Source organism: Taurulus bubalis (assembly GCF_910589615.1).
Source record: "Taurulus bubalis genome assembly, chromosome: 6".
NCBI lineage: Eukaryota > Metazoa > Chordata > Actinopteri > Perciformes > Cottidae > Taurulus > Taurulus bubalis.
In genome coordinates, this window is record NC_136594.1 from 20,010,668 (window position 1) to 20,027,034 (window position 16,367).

General features: G+C 40.5%; 1 protein-coding gene across 1 annotated transcript; it reads right to left on the reverse strand.

Annotated features, from left to right (window-relative positions):
* Nucleotides 1-1,027: 1,027 nt before the first annotated feature.
* Nucleotides 1,028-7,360, reverse strand: gne (glucosamine (UDP-N-acetyl)-2-epimerase/N-acetylmannosamine kinase). Its single transcript, XM_079220020.1, has 14 exons — nucleotides 7,337-7,360; nucleotides 7,156-7,227; nucleotides 6,813-6,961; nucleotides 6,450-6,696; nucleotides 6,055-6,262; nucleotides 5,811-5,963; nucleotides 5,514-5,726; nucleotides 5,058-5,145; nucleotides 4,278-4,488; nucleotides 3,826-3,955; nucleotides 3,508-3,729; nucleotides 2,762-2,944; nucleotides 2,372-2,488; nucleotides 1,028-2,189 (listed from the first exon to the last, which is right to left on the reverse strand). The coding sequence occupies exons 2-14, from the start codon at nucleotides 7,207-7,209 to the stop codon at nucleotides 1,954-1,956; spliced, it is 2,211 nt and encodes a 736-aa protein (XP_079076146.1). The 5' UTR covers nucleotides 7,210-7,227; nucleotides 7,337-7,360; the 3' UTR covers nucleotides 1,028-1,953.
* Between the last annotated feature and the right edge of the window lie 9,007 nt (nucleotides 7,361-16,367).

Genomic DNA, 16,367 nt, shown 5'->3' on the forward strand with positions numbered 1-16,367 from the left:
CCTGTGCAATATAAATACACATATAATATTCAGTTATTATGGATTTCTCTGCTGTTTATTATTTATATTACTTGTTTTTATTTTTTACTATGTGTCTCTTACATTTTACCCCATTTGCTGCTGTAGTCTTGTAAATTGCCCCACTGCGGGTCTAATAAAGAAATATCTTATGTAGGACTAGATGATGACCTGGCTCCTTATTTCCTGAAAAGTACACTCAAGATAAATGCTTGATGGGAATTCATTTTTAAAAGAAAGAAATTGTGTTGTAATTTAACTTTTTATGATTGTAATTCAGACATTAAACATCATTAAAATAACTAGACGAGTGAGGAACATGGCTGAATATGACTCACAGTGCACACATTACATGATGAGTGAGTGGTGCAATACTGAGTTTTAAATGGCCAGAAGCGACTGTAAAATTTAGAGAGGACTACAGTAGAATATTCAAATACTGCTTCTTAGTGTTAATGTTTTTTTACTGGCTGAGCACGGTTTCGATGCAAAAGTACTTGTGTGAAAAGTTTATTCATTCAGTTTAAATATCAGGAGACTCAGGATTCAAGATCGCGAAACGGGGCAGTCACTGTTAACATAAAATTTGCAATGGGAAACGGCAGCATTGGACCCCCAAAAACACATCACCCCAATATCAAATTTCTTTAATTTCCTCATACTTTTCTTCTTTTTTTGCATGTCTCTTATTTAAGTTAATTAATCACTAAACATGTTTTAAATACTGAACGCAAAGATATTTGTGTTTTGAATGAGCTTTGTAACAATTGCACTTTATCTGCGTAGACATCAAACTAAGAAGCTGCATAAACACCCAATAAGAGCTACCGTATTGTGAACCAGCCTTTTGCAAACAGTCATGAGGATTTGTAGGAAGACAGAGGCTTTAGTTAGACTTAAACCAAAAAATAAATAAAAATAATAATTCATAAAAAAATGTAAAAAACAGCAGCATGTAATGCACAATACATTATTTAATTACATACAAAACATGTTAAATCACTTTGAGATACAATATATCTTCGAAAGGCACGAAGAAAACTTCAAAATTAGTTGGAATCTTCACAAGGTGTGTGGTAATGAAAACATTTTTTTTTTAAAGACCTGACACAGGCAAACGGTTCACCCTCTGGCCATCCTTACACTAGCTACCTTAATATTTCATTATAGTATTTCAACTGATTTTTCAATAAATATTTCTTACCCCGAAAGCTTTTAAGATCACCAACTACATTAAGCATTATCTTTAAAAAACGTAATTATTATCTTTTATTTTTTAAATAATTTAACGGGGAAATGTAACATAATAACTTGACAGTTACCCTTATCTAAAAAAAAATAGACCAAATTGAATGAGATATACAACATTAATAGAAAAGTGAGACGGCAAGCAATTAAGGTGAATTGAGAGGAAGCTGCAGGAGAATGTTGCAATATTTTGGTCACATCTGATACAAGCTTTCTATAATGACAGACTTTCCATCTACCCACATCACATCAAAGTCGAGTGGGTTAGTCCTACCCTGTATGGGTCATTTTGGTTTGAAGATGGCATTGCCATTTACTCAAATGCTGAACAGCTTAATTGCTAAAAAAACAGACCTTACTATGTAGATAAGAATGGAATTTCTGGCCCATGCGTTGGACCCTCTTAACACAGGACATATCCAGATTGGAACTGGACACCTGGACTGGTGACCGCATTATTCTTACAGGCTTGGGAATTTGTATTTTTGTAGACACTACAAGCAAAACTGCCTTCATTGAGGTTATCAACAGGAATACGTGTTTTTCCAAATTGTTCAACCTTTGCTTTCCACCAACCTGATGGTTTGCACGCATCGACACTGTCTAGCTTATGTATCTACAAGTACTACTTTCAGTTTTCCCGTCCTTTTGTTGGGAGCAGTCCTCCGTGGATCAGGACGATATCCTTCAATATAGCCTTCTGGTTGCGTAGTCTAACACCATGCTGGCCGCTCCGAGTAAAGCAGGTTCCTCCAACTCTGATGTGACAACCTTGATGTTCTGGGCGGAGATGAGGGCTCTCTGAGAGATGATGTGCTGCACTGGAGCCTGGTAGTAAGAGGCCAAGATTCCAGACAGAATCACCAGCGAGGGGTTCACCATGTGGAGGATGTTAATGATGCCCACACCGAGCGCTGTGGAGGCTGGAGAGAGGAAGTTGAAGACAGATAGAAATGAGACTTTTCTCTTATTGTAATTAAAGATTGTATGAGCAACCGTGTATGAACTATGAAGGACGGTCGAGGGCAAGAGGAAAATTACACTCATTTTGTCCAACAATGGAAAGCGTTGGACTATTTTCTGTTCTTTTGTTAAGTGCTCTGACCTTTGTTCAGAACAGCTTCGGCTTTGTAGTTCCCCATTCTGGCTGCGTTGATGAGGTGGGCAGCAGTGATCGGCTCCGGGAGCTTTGTATCCATCCCCTCCACCATCAGCAGGTCCTCTGAGAGACACACACCAACATATAGGTCAGATGTAAGGAGCTACATTTAATTAACTTATCAAAAACACTACACCGGGGTTTTTTTCCTCCATCATGCTAGATTTCAACAAAGGCATACATTCTAAGACCTAAACTAAAGTGGAAGAAATTAGTTTATTAAACACAACATGTTTAGAAGATGCACCTTTCTGAGCTATTTTCTGAATCATATGGGTATAGTCGAGTCTCGGCACATTCCTTAAAGTTGCACACACACAAAAACAAAACACTCACCGTCGTGCAGCCTTTTGGCCTCTTTCTGCAGAGCCAAGCCGGACGCGTACGCCTCGATGCATCCTCTGCTGCCACACGAACACTCTGGGCCTTCTAATGAAACCATGATGTGGCCCAGCTCAGCAGCGCAGAAGGTACTGCCATGAATCAGTTCGTTCTGATGGATAATCCCTCCTCCGATACCTACACAAAGAGTCAAGAGATTTACGTCCTCCGATCAGTAGGCGCAATTAAGCAACTGATTTGAGTAATTAAAGTAAGTCAGTCCAATAAACTCATCATTTCGTTCAAATCACAATTGGCTTTGTGTGACAGGGCTCACAGTTTGATACACTCATACACCAGGTTTCTTAAGAAATTAAATATACTATGACAGTAGCAAATTCTTTATTTATTTTATTCCTATGTGGCACTAAACTGTAGAATCATTTAAAAAAAGCCTTGATAGGCATCAATATGTCCCCAGAAAGACCAGATCTAGTGTATGTTGGACTAACATTCCCCAAACACCCTAGTTGACCACAAGCTGCAATTTCCAAAGCAAACATGATGAATGCTGCTGTTCAGGATAAACAAAGCAGACTAGATTAACATTGCAATTGTCTGAAACTTGACTACCTGTTACCTTAAGGAGAGAGACCACAACAATACTCTTTTGCCTGGAAACTTTGCAATCAGTTGCACTTCTACTTTGTCTTTGTTCTGAGCCAGCAGTGAGTGATATGGACGCCCTGCTCCTGACTCACCTGTTCCTGTGATGACAGTGACAAAGTTCTCCAACCCCTTTCCGTGACCAAACTTCCTCTCAGCCAACGCAGCACAGTTGCCGTCGTTGTCCACCCAGACAGGCAGGTGCAGTGCGTCGGAGATGGGCGTCCTCAGGTCCACGGAGGACCACTCCTGGATCAGCTTTGTGGAGTGCAGGACCACTCCTTCTTGGGGGTTTACACGCCCCCCAGTGGAAACTCCTAAGATTTTAGAGGAGCAATGAGATGATAGTTGGATAATAGATAACGCCAGACCATTTTCATTCATTAATGCGAGTGTGTGTTTTCTTTTCTTACCAACACCGAGGATTCTACAGTTGAGGGAGACCGAGTCCCGCATGCCATCTGCGCACATCTTCAACATGAGCTGCATCCTGTCCTGGAAGCCCTTTGGATTGGGCTCAGTATACTTCTTTACTATTTTACCCTGGACAGAGAGGGAGGTAGTGAAGGGGGATAAAGACAGAGTGGTGACAGGGAAAGAAAATGGAAGATTAGCAGATTAAGCAGGTTTTATATAGCAGATAGAAAAACTGAGGCCCAAACTGAATCACAATGAAGACAAAGTATCTGTTAGATTCTTAGCTCCTATAAATCATGCTTCATCACATCTTCGACTTTTAAAAGTTTTGATTTGAATCATAGCTGTATTGATAACCATTTGAAAGGAAACACTTTCATAATGCCAACGGGGTAAAAATAATGAAAAATATCTATGGCGAAAGGATTACAGAGACTTTGCAGCATACCCTCATGCTGACGATCGCCACCCTGAGGTTGGTCCCTCCCAGGTCAATAGCCAGAGCGCTCTGTGTCTCCAGGATGTGATCGATGTCCTGGGAGATGCAGTCTTTTACCGGGGGGAAACAGAAAGTCTTCTGGAGCGGCTCATCCAGGTCAATGGTCCGTAAAAACTTGAGAATACGAGGAACTGCGTTGCCGTCGCCATAAATCTTAGAGCTGATGGGAAACAGAAGTGCGCCAGAGTTCATGTCTACTTTCACATTTTAGAATGTAAACATTCTTACATTGCTTCTAAGGAATGAAGAGCATCAGTCCTGTACTTAAATGTAGCATTCACACAGTCTTCTAGAGGCAGGGCACCATTGTCTCACAGATCTCTAGGGGCTAAAACTGCCACACCTCAATGATTAATGTTGAGGGAGACATTTTTCCAGCGCTTACTCTTATTTCAATCCTCAATATTATGTGTGTTAGCCAGAGATTGTGTGAAAAGGTAATTTTAAACACTCGAATGGAGACAATAGACGAACAGGTAGATCATTTTGTAGTCCTGTAGCCCTTTAACGTAGCGCAGTAAATAAAACTACGTACAAAGTAGAAAGTTGTGACAGGAGTTGGATGATGTTTAACTCCAACTTAACGTTTCACTTGTTGTTGTAACGTCTGCTTAGATTAAAGAACCACTGCTTTTAGAAACAGGAATAAAAAAAAAGCATTCAGTGATCTCGAGAGACGTACTGGAGGACAAAGACCCAGTAAGACAGACAGGCAGTAGTTGGTCATACCAGGGGTATCTCTTTCCAAACTGCAGCTCCAGAGCGTGGTAGATCTTATTCTGAGTGTCGGCATCTCTGACATGGAGAACATTTTCACCTGGCGGAGACAGAAACGTCATCAACACGGCCGCCAAGCCCCGAGGCAGATTTATTTAACAGAGTAATGCTCGCTTTGTAATCGCTAATAATACCTTAGCAGAACGTTTGTCTTAATCCTCTAATATTCAGAACAATAACTTAATAACAATTCAGAAGAACAATAACAATAATGAACTAAAACTGTCTGTATGAACACATTTTGTAAAGCTTAAAAAAAGCTGTATGAGCAGACATATAATTAACTTTGGCAGAGCTTTCCCATACTTCAGCAAGTGAGATACCTCATTAGGTATGTAATCCATCTTTTGAGCTTTGTCTGTCAGACTGCAAATATGGCAGAGTCAGCAAGTGTATAATCATACATACCCGTTTCTCGACCAGTTTGCCTCGTTCCCAGGTTAATGACGGGCGTGCCAAAGGCTCCTGCCTCTCGTACCCCACAGCTGCTGTTTCCGATCATGCAGCCGGCGTGGCTCACCAGCTGGATGAACTGCTCAAAGGGAATGTGCTTCACTGCCCGGAAGTTGGGGTGCTGCTCTATTCCCTTCTTTCGCATCACACGCACCATCTCTTTACTTCCTGTTTGCATAGGAAAGTGGTTTGGCCAAGTGAGATAGGAGCCAAGAAAAAACTAACTAAAAGGGATCAGGAAGTGAAACTAACCAGCGTCAATGTTAGGGAAGAGGATGAGGGTCTTTTTGTTGAAGGAGAGCAGGGCATCCAGCATCAGCCCGTAGATCTTAACGGAGTGCTGGATGTCCGTGGTAACCGGGTGCTGCAAAGCCACAATGTAGTCACACTCCTGCACCGGGTCACCTGCAACATTAATTAAACCTTGAACATGACATACAAACAAACTCTAAAGTCTCACACTTTATTTCTGCCCCAAGACTGTATTCCCACCTACCCATCCAGCTCTTGATGATATCCATGTAGTCGTCTCTGTGATTTGATGACAGCAGCTTATCATACGAGGGGCAGCCGGCAAGCAGGATGCGAGAGTGGTCCTCGCACATGGCGATGAGGTGCTGCTCTGCCCTGCGTGTGCAGCAGGCGTGGTAATGGGCCAGTTTACTAATGGAGTGGCGGATTGAGTCATCGATTGTACCACTCACCTGGGGAAAGGGGAGAGAAGAGATGCTGTATGTTATTTGGTAACAATTATTTTAAAAACTTCAAAGCTTCAAAAAGGTAAGAAAGGGTATTACCGCACACTAAACACACTGTGTGTAGTGCTGCATGAAAGTAAATGTGTGACATTAATCACAGTACTTCTTATATATTCAAGCTCCGCCTCCTCACCTCGCCTCCCTCTAGGTGAAGTATTCTAATGTTCATCAGCGCTGCAGCAGTTGCTAGGGCCAGCGCGTCAAAACGGTCGCCATGGACAACCAGGATGTCAGGGCGCAGCCTCTGTAGGACATCAGGGAGTTTCACAAGTGCCAGCCCAACGCTCTCCACCATGGCCGCCTCATCCTCTCCTCTCACAATGGTGTGGAGCTTGGAGCCGATGTCAAAGTTATCCTGCTCGATCATACGGAAAGTGTTCCTGCGGAGCGGGACGTACCGTGGCAATTATGGACTGTTGCGTTGGCTAATGCATTTCAAGCAGTTTTTGAACTTTTGCAACAATTTTTTTATTTTATTTAAAGGATGCCGTCATACCCGTAGTCATCAATGAGATGTGAGCCAAGTACCACGACTTCCAGTTCAAACTCGTCAGGGTGGCCTTTGATCCCAAACATGATGGGGGCCAGTTTGGAGTAGTCCGCTCTGTTGCATGTTGCCACACACACCCTCAACTTCCTCTTACACTACACCAAACAGAGGTGTAACCACCAACCACACACAAACACAAACATACACAGAGACCATTGGTTGATTTGAATTTAGTATGCACAACACGTAGAAACACGCCTCTCCAAGAGTTGTGTTTAATTATTAAAATACAAATGACTGATAATGTCCTAAATATTTTTCACATTGCGCCAAAGACACAAAGCAATACCTGATAATTGTCTTCTGACTTGGTTCTCTCCATTTTTTCTCTGTCCCTTTGCATTCTCAGAAAGTACAACTCCTAGAAAACAAGAACAAAAGAGAAGGTGAGAGACTACATTGGGTTTGTAAAACATGATTTTGGCTTATCATTTTTTCAGTAGCCAAACTCCCCCACAGGTCATACTCACCTGGGCCTTCCGAATATGCAGATGCTGTAGCAGGGAAACACAACAAAACTACAATAAACATTTTTTTGAATTTTACACATAAAAAAAACAACAACAAACACACATGCGGACACATTTTTCCACAGAGGTGAGAAACATGCTGTAGGAGTGCTCTGCATGGCAAGGTGATGGTCACACACTCACACCTGTTACCCTCTGGTCACATGACAGGGGGAAATTGCTCTTGGGTGAGCTTTTCTCTATGCTTATTGACTGCTTGGTCAAAAGGGTTTGTATTAGTCCATATCATTTGAACTATTTATTCTACCCCTCCAGTATCCTACCCTGATATAATAGCGGGCTAAAGTCAACTGAAGGGTCAGACCCTACGAAACGACTTACTGGGACATTAGTAAAGCAATGAAGGTTAAACCACTGAGTAGTCCTACGAGAATCTTTGGTATGATTATTATTTTAGTTGACAACGTTGCACACTTGACCCAAAACTACGAAGACCTAGCCCCAGAATGTAAATGGCCCTTTCACAGCAAACATTCTGACTTGTCATGCTATAAAGCAGGTGTTACTAATAACTAAGCAAGTAAGTGACAGTTTAGCTACTTTAGACCCTACAATTGAAACAGAAAAATGGAAAGCAGACATAACTCATTTTATGATTTACACCCAAGCTTTTCTTACTATGACATGTCAAAATGTCCAAAAAAAGATACCTTGTTGCTTCTCTTCTCTTTAGCCGTTAACAGTGTGCAGTAATGGCAGAGCAATATATCTACGGTTCAGTCAACTATGTCAAAACTAAAACTGGTGAGAGAATCCTCATTTTACAAACACTTGCTGCCATCTGCTGCCGTGAATGCATTATAGCAGTTTCCCAATGAGCATACACAGTCAAGTTCTTAAATATATATATATATAAATATATATATATATATATAAATATATAAATATATATATATATATATATATATAAATATATATATATATATATATATATATATATATATATATATATATATATATATATATATATATATATATATATATATATATATATATATATATATAAAAAAAAATCTTCAAGTGTCATTTCCAGAAAAAATATAAATAATCTGAATATATCAGAGCCAATGTGTTAAATCACAAGGACCTCAAATTCCAGCGCGGATTGAGTGCTTGGAGTTTACAAACTCCAGAGGTTACTTTTAGCAACTGGCCGAGCTGCTTTTCACTCTTTTGGACTTCTGAGAATAGGAATGGAGGGGTCATTGACATCAGAAGGAGCCAACAGAGATTAAACAAAAACAGGCTACCCACTGTGACATGAATGTTAAATCCCACCATGTTTTCCGTGGCGTGATCCGTCCTTTAACAGAGGCCAGGCTGCTTGTAATCTTGTCCATTGCTACTTAAAATGCTGTCATGAGAGCCATGACAAGTACCTTCTTGTTACAATGTAAATGAGTGGTCATTATATAATCATGTGGATGGAACCTTTTGTACTGATGGTATAAAACTAACCAAGGAGAGGAGCCAGATCAGAAACCAAGGAAATGGGCATCCTCAGAAAGAGAGAACAATAAAAGAGGGGGCAAGAAGTTAATCAACGTGGAAAATATCGAGCCCTTTATCAAATTAGAGCAAAGAGCATCTCAAATGCAAATAAAACAGCCTCGATTGTGCTATGACACGAGTCCTGAGTTCAGCTGCTTAAATAATGCCATCTATCAGCCACAAAAATCCAACCACAGTCCAGTATTGCTCAAGAGAGAGATCCTGACTCAAGCCTTACTACTTCAAGTATGACTTGTAGTGAACCTGACTGTTGGAAAAGGGTGACACCTGAATGCTATTCACGAATGTCAAACTTGACAAGAACGGGTTCTGAAATGGAACTAAAATAGAAAAGAACAAATGGGAAAATGATAAGCAGAGACAGTTATTTTCTTATCATTGTCTCGAGGTGGTTGGCTAAACAACAGCCTCAGTCGTTCCAGGGTGTGGCTGTGTCAAGCCAACATGTACGCCTATGATACTATACATATTTCCTAGCTATACTTAAATTAAGCCTTAGAGTACCTCAAATAACATCTGCGGAGAATGGCATGTCAGAAATATCACAGAAATCCATGACATTGTAAAGTCAGTGACACGTCAAAGGTTTCTCCAAGGAAACTGGAAAGTGCTGTGTGCGCTCGCCTGCTTATGTGGTGCGTTTGGTCACACATCCATGATGTTGCCACCTACTGCTTGGATTAATTATCGCAAAGTGATCAAAGCAATCGCTGTTACCTGTTCAATCTGGCAAATCCCAACACGTCTCATTGTTTTCCTGTGCGAGTCGACTTCACTTTTTACCTGAAACATTATATTTCATTAAAGTGTAAATCATACCTTTTGATTGACGTTAACGTCCGCTATACTACTCCTGGCCTGCGAAAAAAGAAAGAAATCAGAGCACACAGAGGATAAATGCAAACATGACGGCAGTCCTCATCTGTGCATATTCTAGTCTATTAGCGTAGTCATTTCATTTGTGCACGCCATTGCATAAGGAGAGGCAATGCAAAACAAAAGAGCCAAACATTGAAATTTAACCACACATTTAATCCTCTTCTCCTACAAGTTTGAACAAAGAGCATGTGCTGTGTACTTCTAGTCAGCTGTAGCCCATTGAACATCTCATAGAGGTACTCTGTTGAGTTTTCTTTTAAAACACACAGCTTCATAATCAGTGTTTCTCACCAAAAACACACTATGTGTATTTTTCGATTGCCTTCTTCATAAAAAATTAGCATGGATGACTATTTTTTTATGTTTGGAGATATTTCCCTGTAATGATGACTGATTACCACATTTGTTGTTGAGTTACTGCAGGAATATGTAGCACAGTCAATTAATCAATCTACTCAATTGGAAACAAATTTCCTAAACTATTAATCATTCAAACTGAATTATTGGTTTCCCGCAGTTGGTTAATCAGATAAAACAAGACATTAGAAGACGTCACGTGATACCAAAGGCTGATTTGTGCTCTATGAACGGCGCCATTACTGCGGTGGAATCAAACTGAGCTCAGTTACACCGCCATCAAAAGTGAAGATATTGAATTGATAATGTTCTGTTTTCCCCTTCCAGAGATAAACGTAACTGAATTGTTTTCTTGTCCTGACACTTTCCACTTTAACTTCTAATATAAATGGCCGTGAAATGTTTTCAGTTAATGCAATGCAAGTAAAACGCAAGTCTATCTTATAACCATTCGAAACGAAAAATGGTTTTATCATTTACTTTAGCCTAGCTCTTACCAGAGTCGGTAAAAAGCCGCTAACAGCGGTGAACTAGACGTGCGCCTTGGCCTGGTTCAGACACCCGTATCTCTCTTTGGAAACACCGGGCGCTGGTTTGTCAGGGTTTTGGGTTGATCCCATTTGTTCCTGGGTCGCCAAAATTGACACAAAACACATTCGGAAACGTATTTACGGCCTTCTCAGTAAAATACCACTCCAAATTATGCAACAAAATCTCCTTAGTTTCCATTTTGAGTGTATCACATCAGCTGCTGGTTGTTTTGTGAAACTATTCTAATTTCAATGACTTGCCAAATACCAGCTGATGCATCACCAATACAGTATATTGTGCATAACAACTACTATCATTACACAGTGCAGAGTAAGAGATATAGTACAACTACAATATGTATTTAAAAAAAGACAAGTTAAATCGTTTTTAATTAAAATACAAATGTCGAGAGCAAATGATGGAGAGGGTGATGAAAACACCGTTTGAAGAAATAAAATAAAAATAATTAAATATCAGGACACAAATAACACTGGTAATCATCATCATCAATCTTTATGAATTAAAATGTAAAAGGTGGTGATGTTCCTCAGCAAGCAGGACATTTTAAATAAATAAAACGTGTATATTTTTTAGCGTTCTCCACAGTATGGATGTGAAATGCTTGCTAGCAGTTTATGATTATATGATGAGGTGCAATTTAACAATTTATTGCATGCTATCGAGTTGAAAAGCATAAATAAATAAAAGTCTGACAGATGGCAATGTGCAGAATGTACCCAGCTTGGCTAGGAGGACATCAGTGGCTCACAGACCTGCTTTTGTGTGATGACTGATCGATAATCAGGCATCCCATGACTTCAATGCATGGAGGTTAAATGAGGTGAACCTCATGTCATGGAGTAGATGCCTGTGCATTTTGCATTGTTTTGTATTATTTACGTTTATTGCAGCTACTGGTAATTATAAAACGGCCAAATCTTTGTTGAGTAATCATCTTCATCACCTTAGCTTTACTAATAATCCCAGTTATAGTCAGACATAATAAACACTCCCAGATGAGCTACAGGAAGGATAAGACAGTATTTGGACAGCCTCTTTTTAAGTACTAATGCAGTCTAACATCAACGGGTACCACACATTAACCACGTTGACGTAGTCAAAGCAACATGAATACATAACGCGTGGTTCTTTTACTCTCATGTGGCTAATATGAAGGGGGAAAAACCCTCTTGGACTGAGTAATGTGATTTACCCCGAGTCTCATTCAGCACGCCAGTGACTTCAACTCGAGCATCACAAGACAGCATCAGCAGCCAGTGTTATGGTATGGGGGCAGGGACGCATGCCGAGAGCAAAGGCACAGCGATAGAGGAAGAGAGAGATGCAATGCACACAAAATAAAAGGAGGGGTAATGACAGGCAGTGAGACCGGAAGTAAGGATGTGAAGGTAGAGACACACCATATGGTAGAGTGATGACTTACATGTGGGTTTATCCATAAAGAACCCGGTCGCTTTTCCATCCCACGCCTCTGTGGATTCTCAGCTAAAAATCACACTATTTTTTTCCAATCCTTTTATTCCTCCCTTTAGCCCAGCCACAATAGGCAATGAAGGGAAGGCATGCGCGAGCCAGAAAGCAGCAGAGGAAGGGAGAAAGGAGGAGAGAGAGGAAGGGTGACAGACCGATACAGCTGGGGGAGGGGCTGGGTTCTGGGTTGGCTTTATTTAAATGTAAGCTTGTGATTGGCTGAGTGGAAGGAATGAGGAACATGTGGCATCCTGCGAGACGTCAAGCACAGGACATCGTCTCGTCCCTTTACTAACATGATCACATAATCACTGACCAGAAACAATACACTTCAGGTGAAGCTGCAGTGATTCAGAAAATCATTTGTAAAATATTCAGTGAGATCCTAAAAGGTCTCTGGTGCTTCAGAGTGTGTGAGTGTGTGTTCAGCTGTGTCGCTCTGAGAGTGAATTAACAGAGCAGGTGAGAAAGCAGGAAAATTAGTTTTGAAAACATTTAAATTCAGAATCCATGTGCATCTGACCAGCTTTTTGACGCTTTTTAATAGGAGACCACCAATCAAACTATTGAGAACGAATATCAGCCCTGAAGCTTCAGGCACAGGGGAAACAATCAGATATGATGAGTCTGAAGTAATGTTGTCACAATACCAAAATTATGACTTAAAAATGTAACCATGCCTTAATATCTCCATGCCAATACTGAAACGACGCCACAGTGAAAAACTCAAAGCATCAGGAAAAGTAATGAAATGACAGATGACAGAACATAGAACTTCAATTTCTTTCTTTTCTTATTTTTTATGTAAAAATGTATTAGTTAATACATTTACATGGTATGCAGTAATATGATGTCCCAATACATGAGTCGCAATGTGGTACTGCAGCACGGGAGACGACAAAAGGCTTTCAAAGCAAAACCCCTGAAATGATAAGAAATTTAGATGAAGTTCTGTCTGAAGTTTATGAGGGATAAGCTGCTAAAAATCAGGAAGACACAACAAGTAACCGGAGAAAGCGCTGTGTTGTGTCACACTTTAGCCACCGGGCTGCTTTTCCTCTCCGTTTCCGTTTAAATAATACTTTAACACATCTTATTTGGTGGAATATGCGTTTACCTACTGAGAGGAGATCCTTGGACAGATTCAGAAAAACTGGAGAGTCTAATTTCATCCGTACATTTGGTTCATAGTTCTGGTTAAACAGACACCAGCTCAGAGGGGGTCTGTGCTGCCTTCAAGCAGTCCATGACCTACTGATCTTCTTTTCAACTTGAAAATGCCAGGTCCCACGGCTTTTTTTGACTGCCTGCTCTCAACTGCAGCAAAGTGCAAACCACCCACTACCACAGGATGCCGATCCTCGTGCACTCCTCTAAATCAGAGCACTGCGCACACACACACACACACACACTCACAAAGACACACGATAGGAAATAACCTGTGGCTTTTACTAAAGCACTGTCATTCTTAAAGATCCGTGAGTAATAAAATGGAGTATAGTATCGTTTTTAACGGCAGGGTATTAAGATACCTTACTGGTATCAGTATACCTTGCAGCCTGAATGCTTAACAGGTCGCAAACAGCAGTAAACAGTTAAGTACTATGTGTGGTGGTGGGGGAAAAAATATTTTTAAGTATAAAATTCTGTTTCGTGATGCAAGGCTGTGTAATTTAGACTACATAACAAAGAAGAGACGCGGACCTCCATCAGTGACCTTGTTTCTTGGGTATAATTGAAGTCAGAAAGATTATTTCTTTAAGCAAACTCTGTGCCACCACTGCTTCCTGGTACCAGTATTGCAAATAAATACATTAATCGTAAGACAGCGGTGTTTGGGGGTTTTTTTCCACCAAAAAAAGAGACAAACATTACACAGTGTCCACGTTACAAAGTAATCTGGCAGGTACTATGGCCACCTTATGCTCTGCTAGTTATGTTAGCTGTTTTTTTGTGTATCTCGGATTGGTCACTGCACAGCTGGATTCCTCAGTTGTTAATGATTTAATACTTATCTTCTGTACTTGTATTAAAAGCCGGCATCATTGATACATTGTGTGTTCCATGTTGAGCTTGGATGAACTGCATATTGGTTGTGTGAATGTGCAATGCATAAACCGGAAGACTAGAGTTTGTCTTGAGGTAGGAAATAACATGCAGTAATTTAATCATTTAGCTTGTTTATATGCCTAGGTGAAACTGTGTGTTGCTCATAAAAGACTTTTGGCCATACTTTTATGTCTGTGTGGCCCTTTAGTTTAGTTAATCATCCCAGTTGCAATCAGTCTCTGTCACGACTGCACACTCCCACCAGCAGTCACTATTACAGACTGCACCATCTGCGTGCCTTCACCTCACTGGTCAGTCCAAGGCTCATTGATCAGACACAGCTGTGGTCAGAGGTAAAACTATGACAAAGCCATAAAAACCCTGCAACCTTCTAAAGTCTGCCACGTCTCTGATTCACAGGAGAGTTCACTGACTCACTATTACGAGTGTTCTGTTTCTTTAAGAAGTGCAAGGACAAACAGGCTGGCCTCAACGTACCAAAAGAGTTCACTGTAACTTTCTGACATTTTATAGGATAACCAATTCACTGAGATAACAACGAGCAAGCAGATTAATCAAATAGGAAAATAGTCATAAGATGCTGCCCTCAACTAATGTGAGGGCAGCATGACCAAAGGCATGATGACAGTCAGATAAAGTCAAGAGAATATTAGCACACATACTGCATTCCTGTACTTGACACGAGGGAATTAATTTTATATTCACAAGATACTCTTTTTTTTTACCTATGTTTCTATTAAATGTCAAACTGCGACAAAACAGTGAGGCTGTATACATGTCCAAAATGCTCCTAAAGCCAGAATAAGATTGACCTATCCCATGTATCTTCATCTAAAAAATGCTAAAGTAGGATTAAGACCGAATTAGGAATATCAAAATGAAATAGGCTGTCCTAACATAAAAGTCCAAATATTGTAATATTCCGGTTAACAGTGGAATACGAGTGTGTGTAAAAAAAGTAGTCAATGTTGGCACCACCGCAACAAGCCCGCTGCAGATGAACTTGAACCGTGTAAACTGCCCACAGAGTACATCCTGGTACAGAGGACTCAGATAACACCACCTCATGCCAGACCAAACACTGATCTCATACAGGTTCAGTGTAAATATACTCTGATGAAACAAAGAGCAAACAAAACAAAGGGCCATGAGCTGTGCCCTCCACCTGCTTCTCCCGGGATTATCACAAAGATCACTGTCCTATGTCCCCAAATTGTTTCATAAGAAACAGCTATTCAATATATAGTGTATTCATACAAACACATATGTACACACATATACAAACCGCATAACAATAATCTTCTGATTGGGTTTCAATTGAGACTTTATAAATGATAAATGGCAAATGCAAACAAATGTGTGTCATATCTCTGTCAATGAGATACTGCCATCTTATGTCCTTCAAAAGGAAACACAACTTGTGGGGAATTCCCATGAATAATGTCCTGCATGTGTGGTTGCAGGAGGAACCACCTGGATCTTTTGTCCAGCCTTTTGTGTCAAAGCCCACCAGGCAAACTGTTGCTGAAAATACTACACTCAATTTAACTGAAAATTATGTTGATAGCGCAAAACCTATTGTACAGACCAATTTGTAGCTTACCCAAAAAGTGGACAAAAAAAAGAGCTGATCCTAAGAATGCCAGAACTAACTGTTTTCGTCTCCTCCAATACCATATTATTATTATTATGTTTCAGCACCGGACCTTGATGTTTTCTTATTATTGAGGTGCACTACATGAGGTGAAGACGCACTGGAGGAAGAGGACAGAGGAAGAGGAGAGTACCGTTAGCTAGCTCCTTAGCCGTGTGAAACGTTGAACAACGTCTCTCCAAACATTGTATGTAACTTTGTGCCAAGCAGCATTGCTTTGCACATGTAATACTGGAGCCCAGAGACACCGAATGAATCCCAGAAAGTAAAACATGTGTCTCGTCTCGTCCTCCTCACTACAGTTAACGTTCAACACTAGTTAGCTAACTAGTCCTCCCATCCCAGTAGGACTTCACTTTTTAGTCAACCGATGTTTGGCTAATCGCTACTGATGTTTCCAGGCGAGTGTCTCCCTCATGTGCATGAAGTATAAGTGGTAAACTGTGTGCAACGACGTGTTTCGCCTTTCTGGTCTGG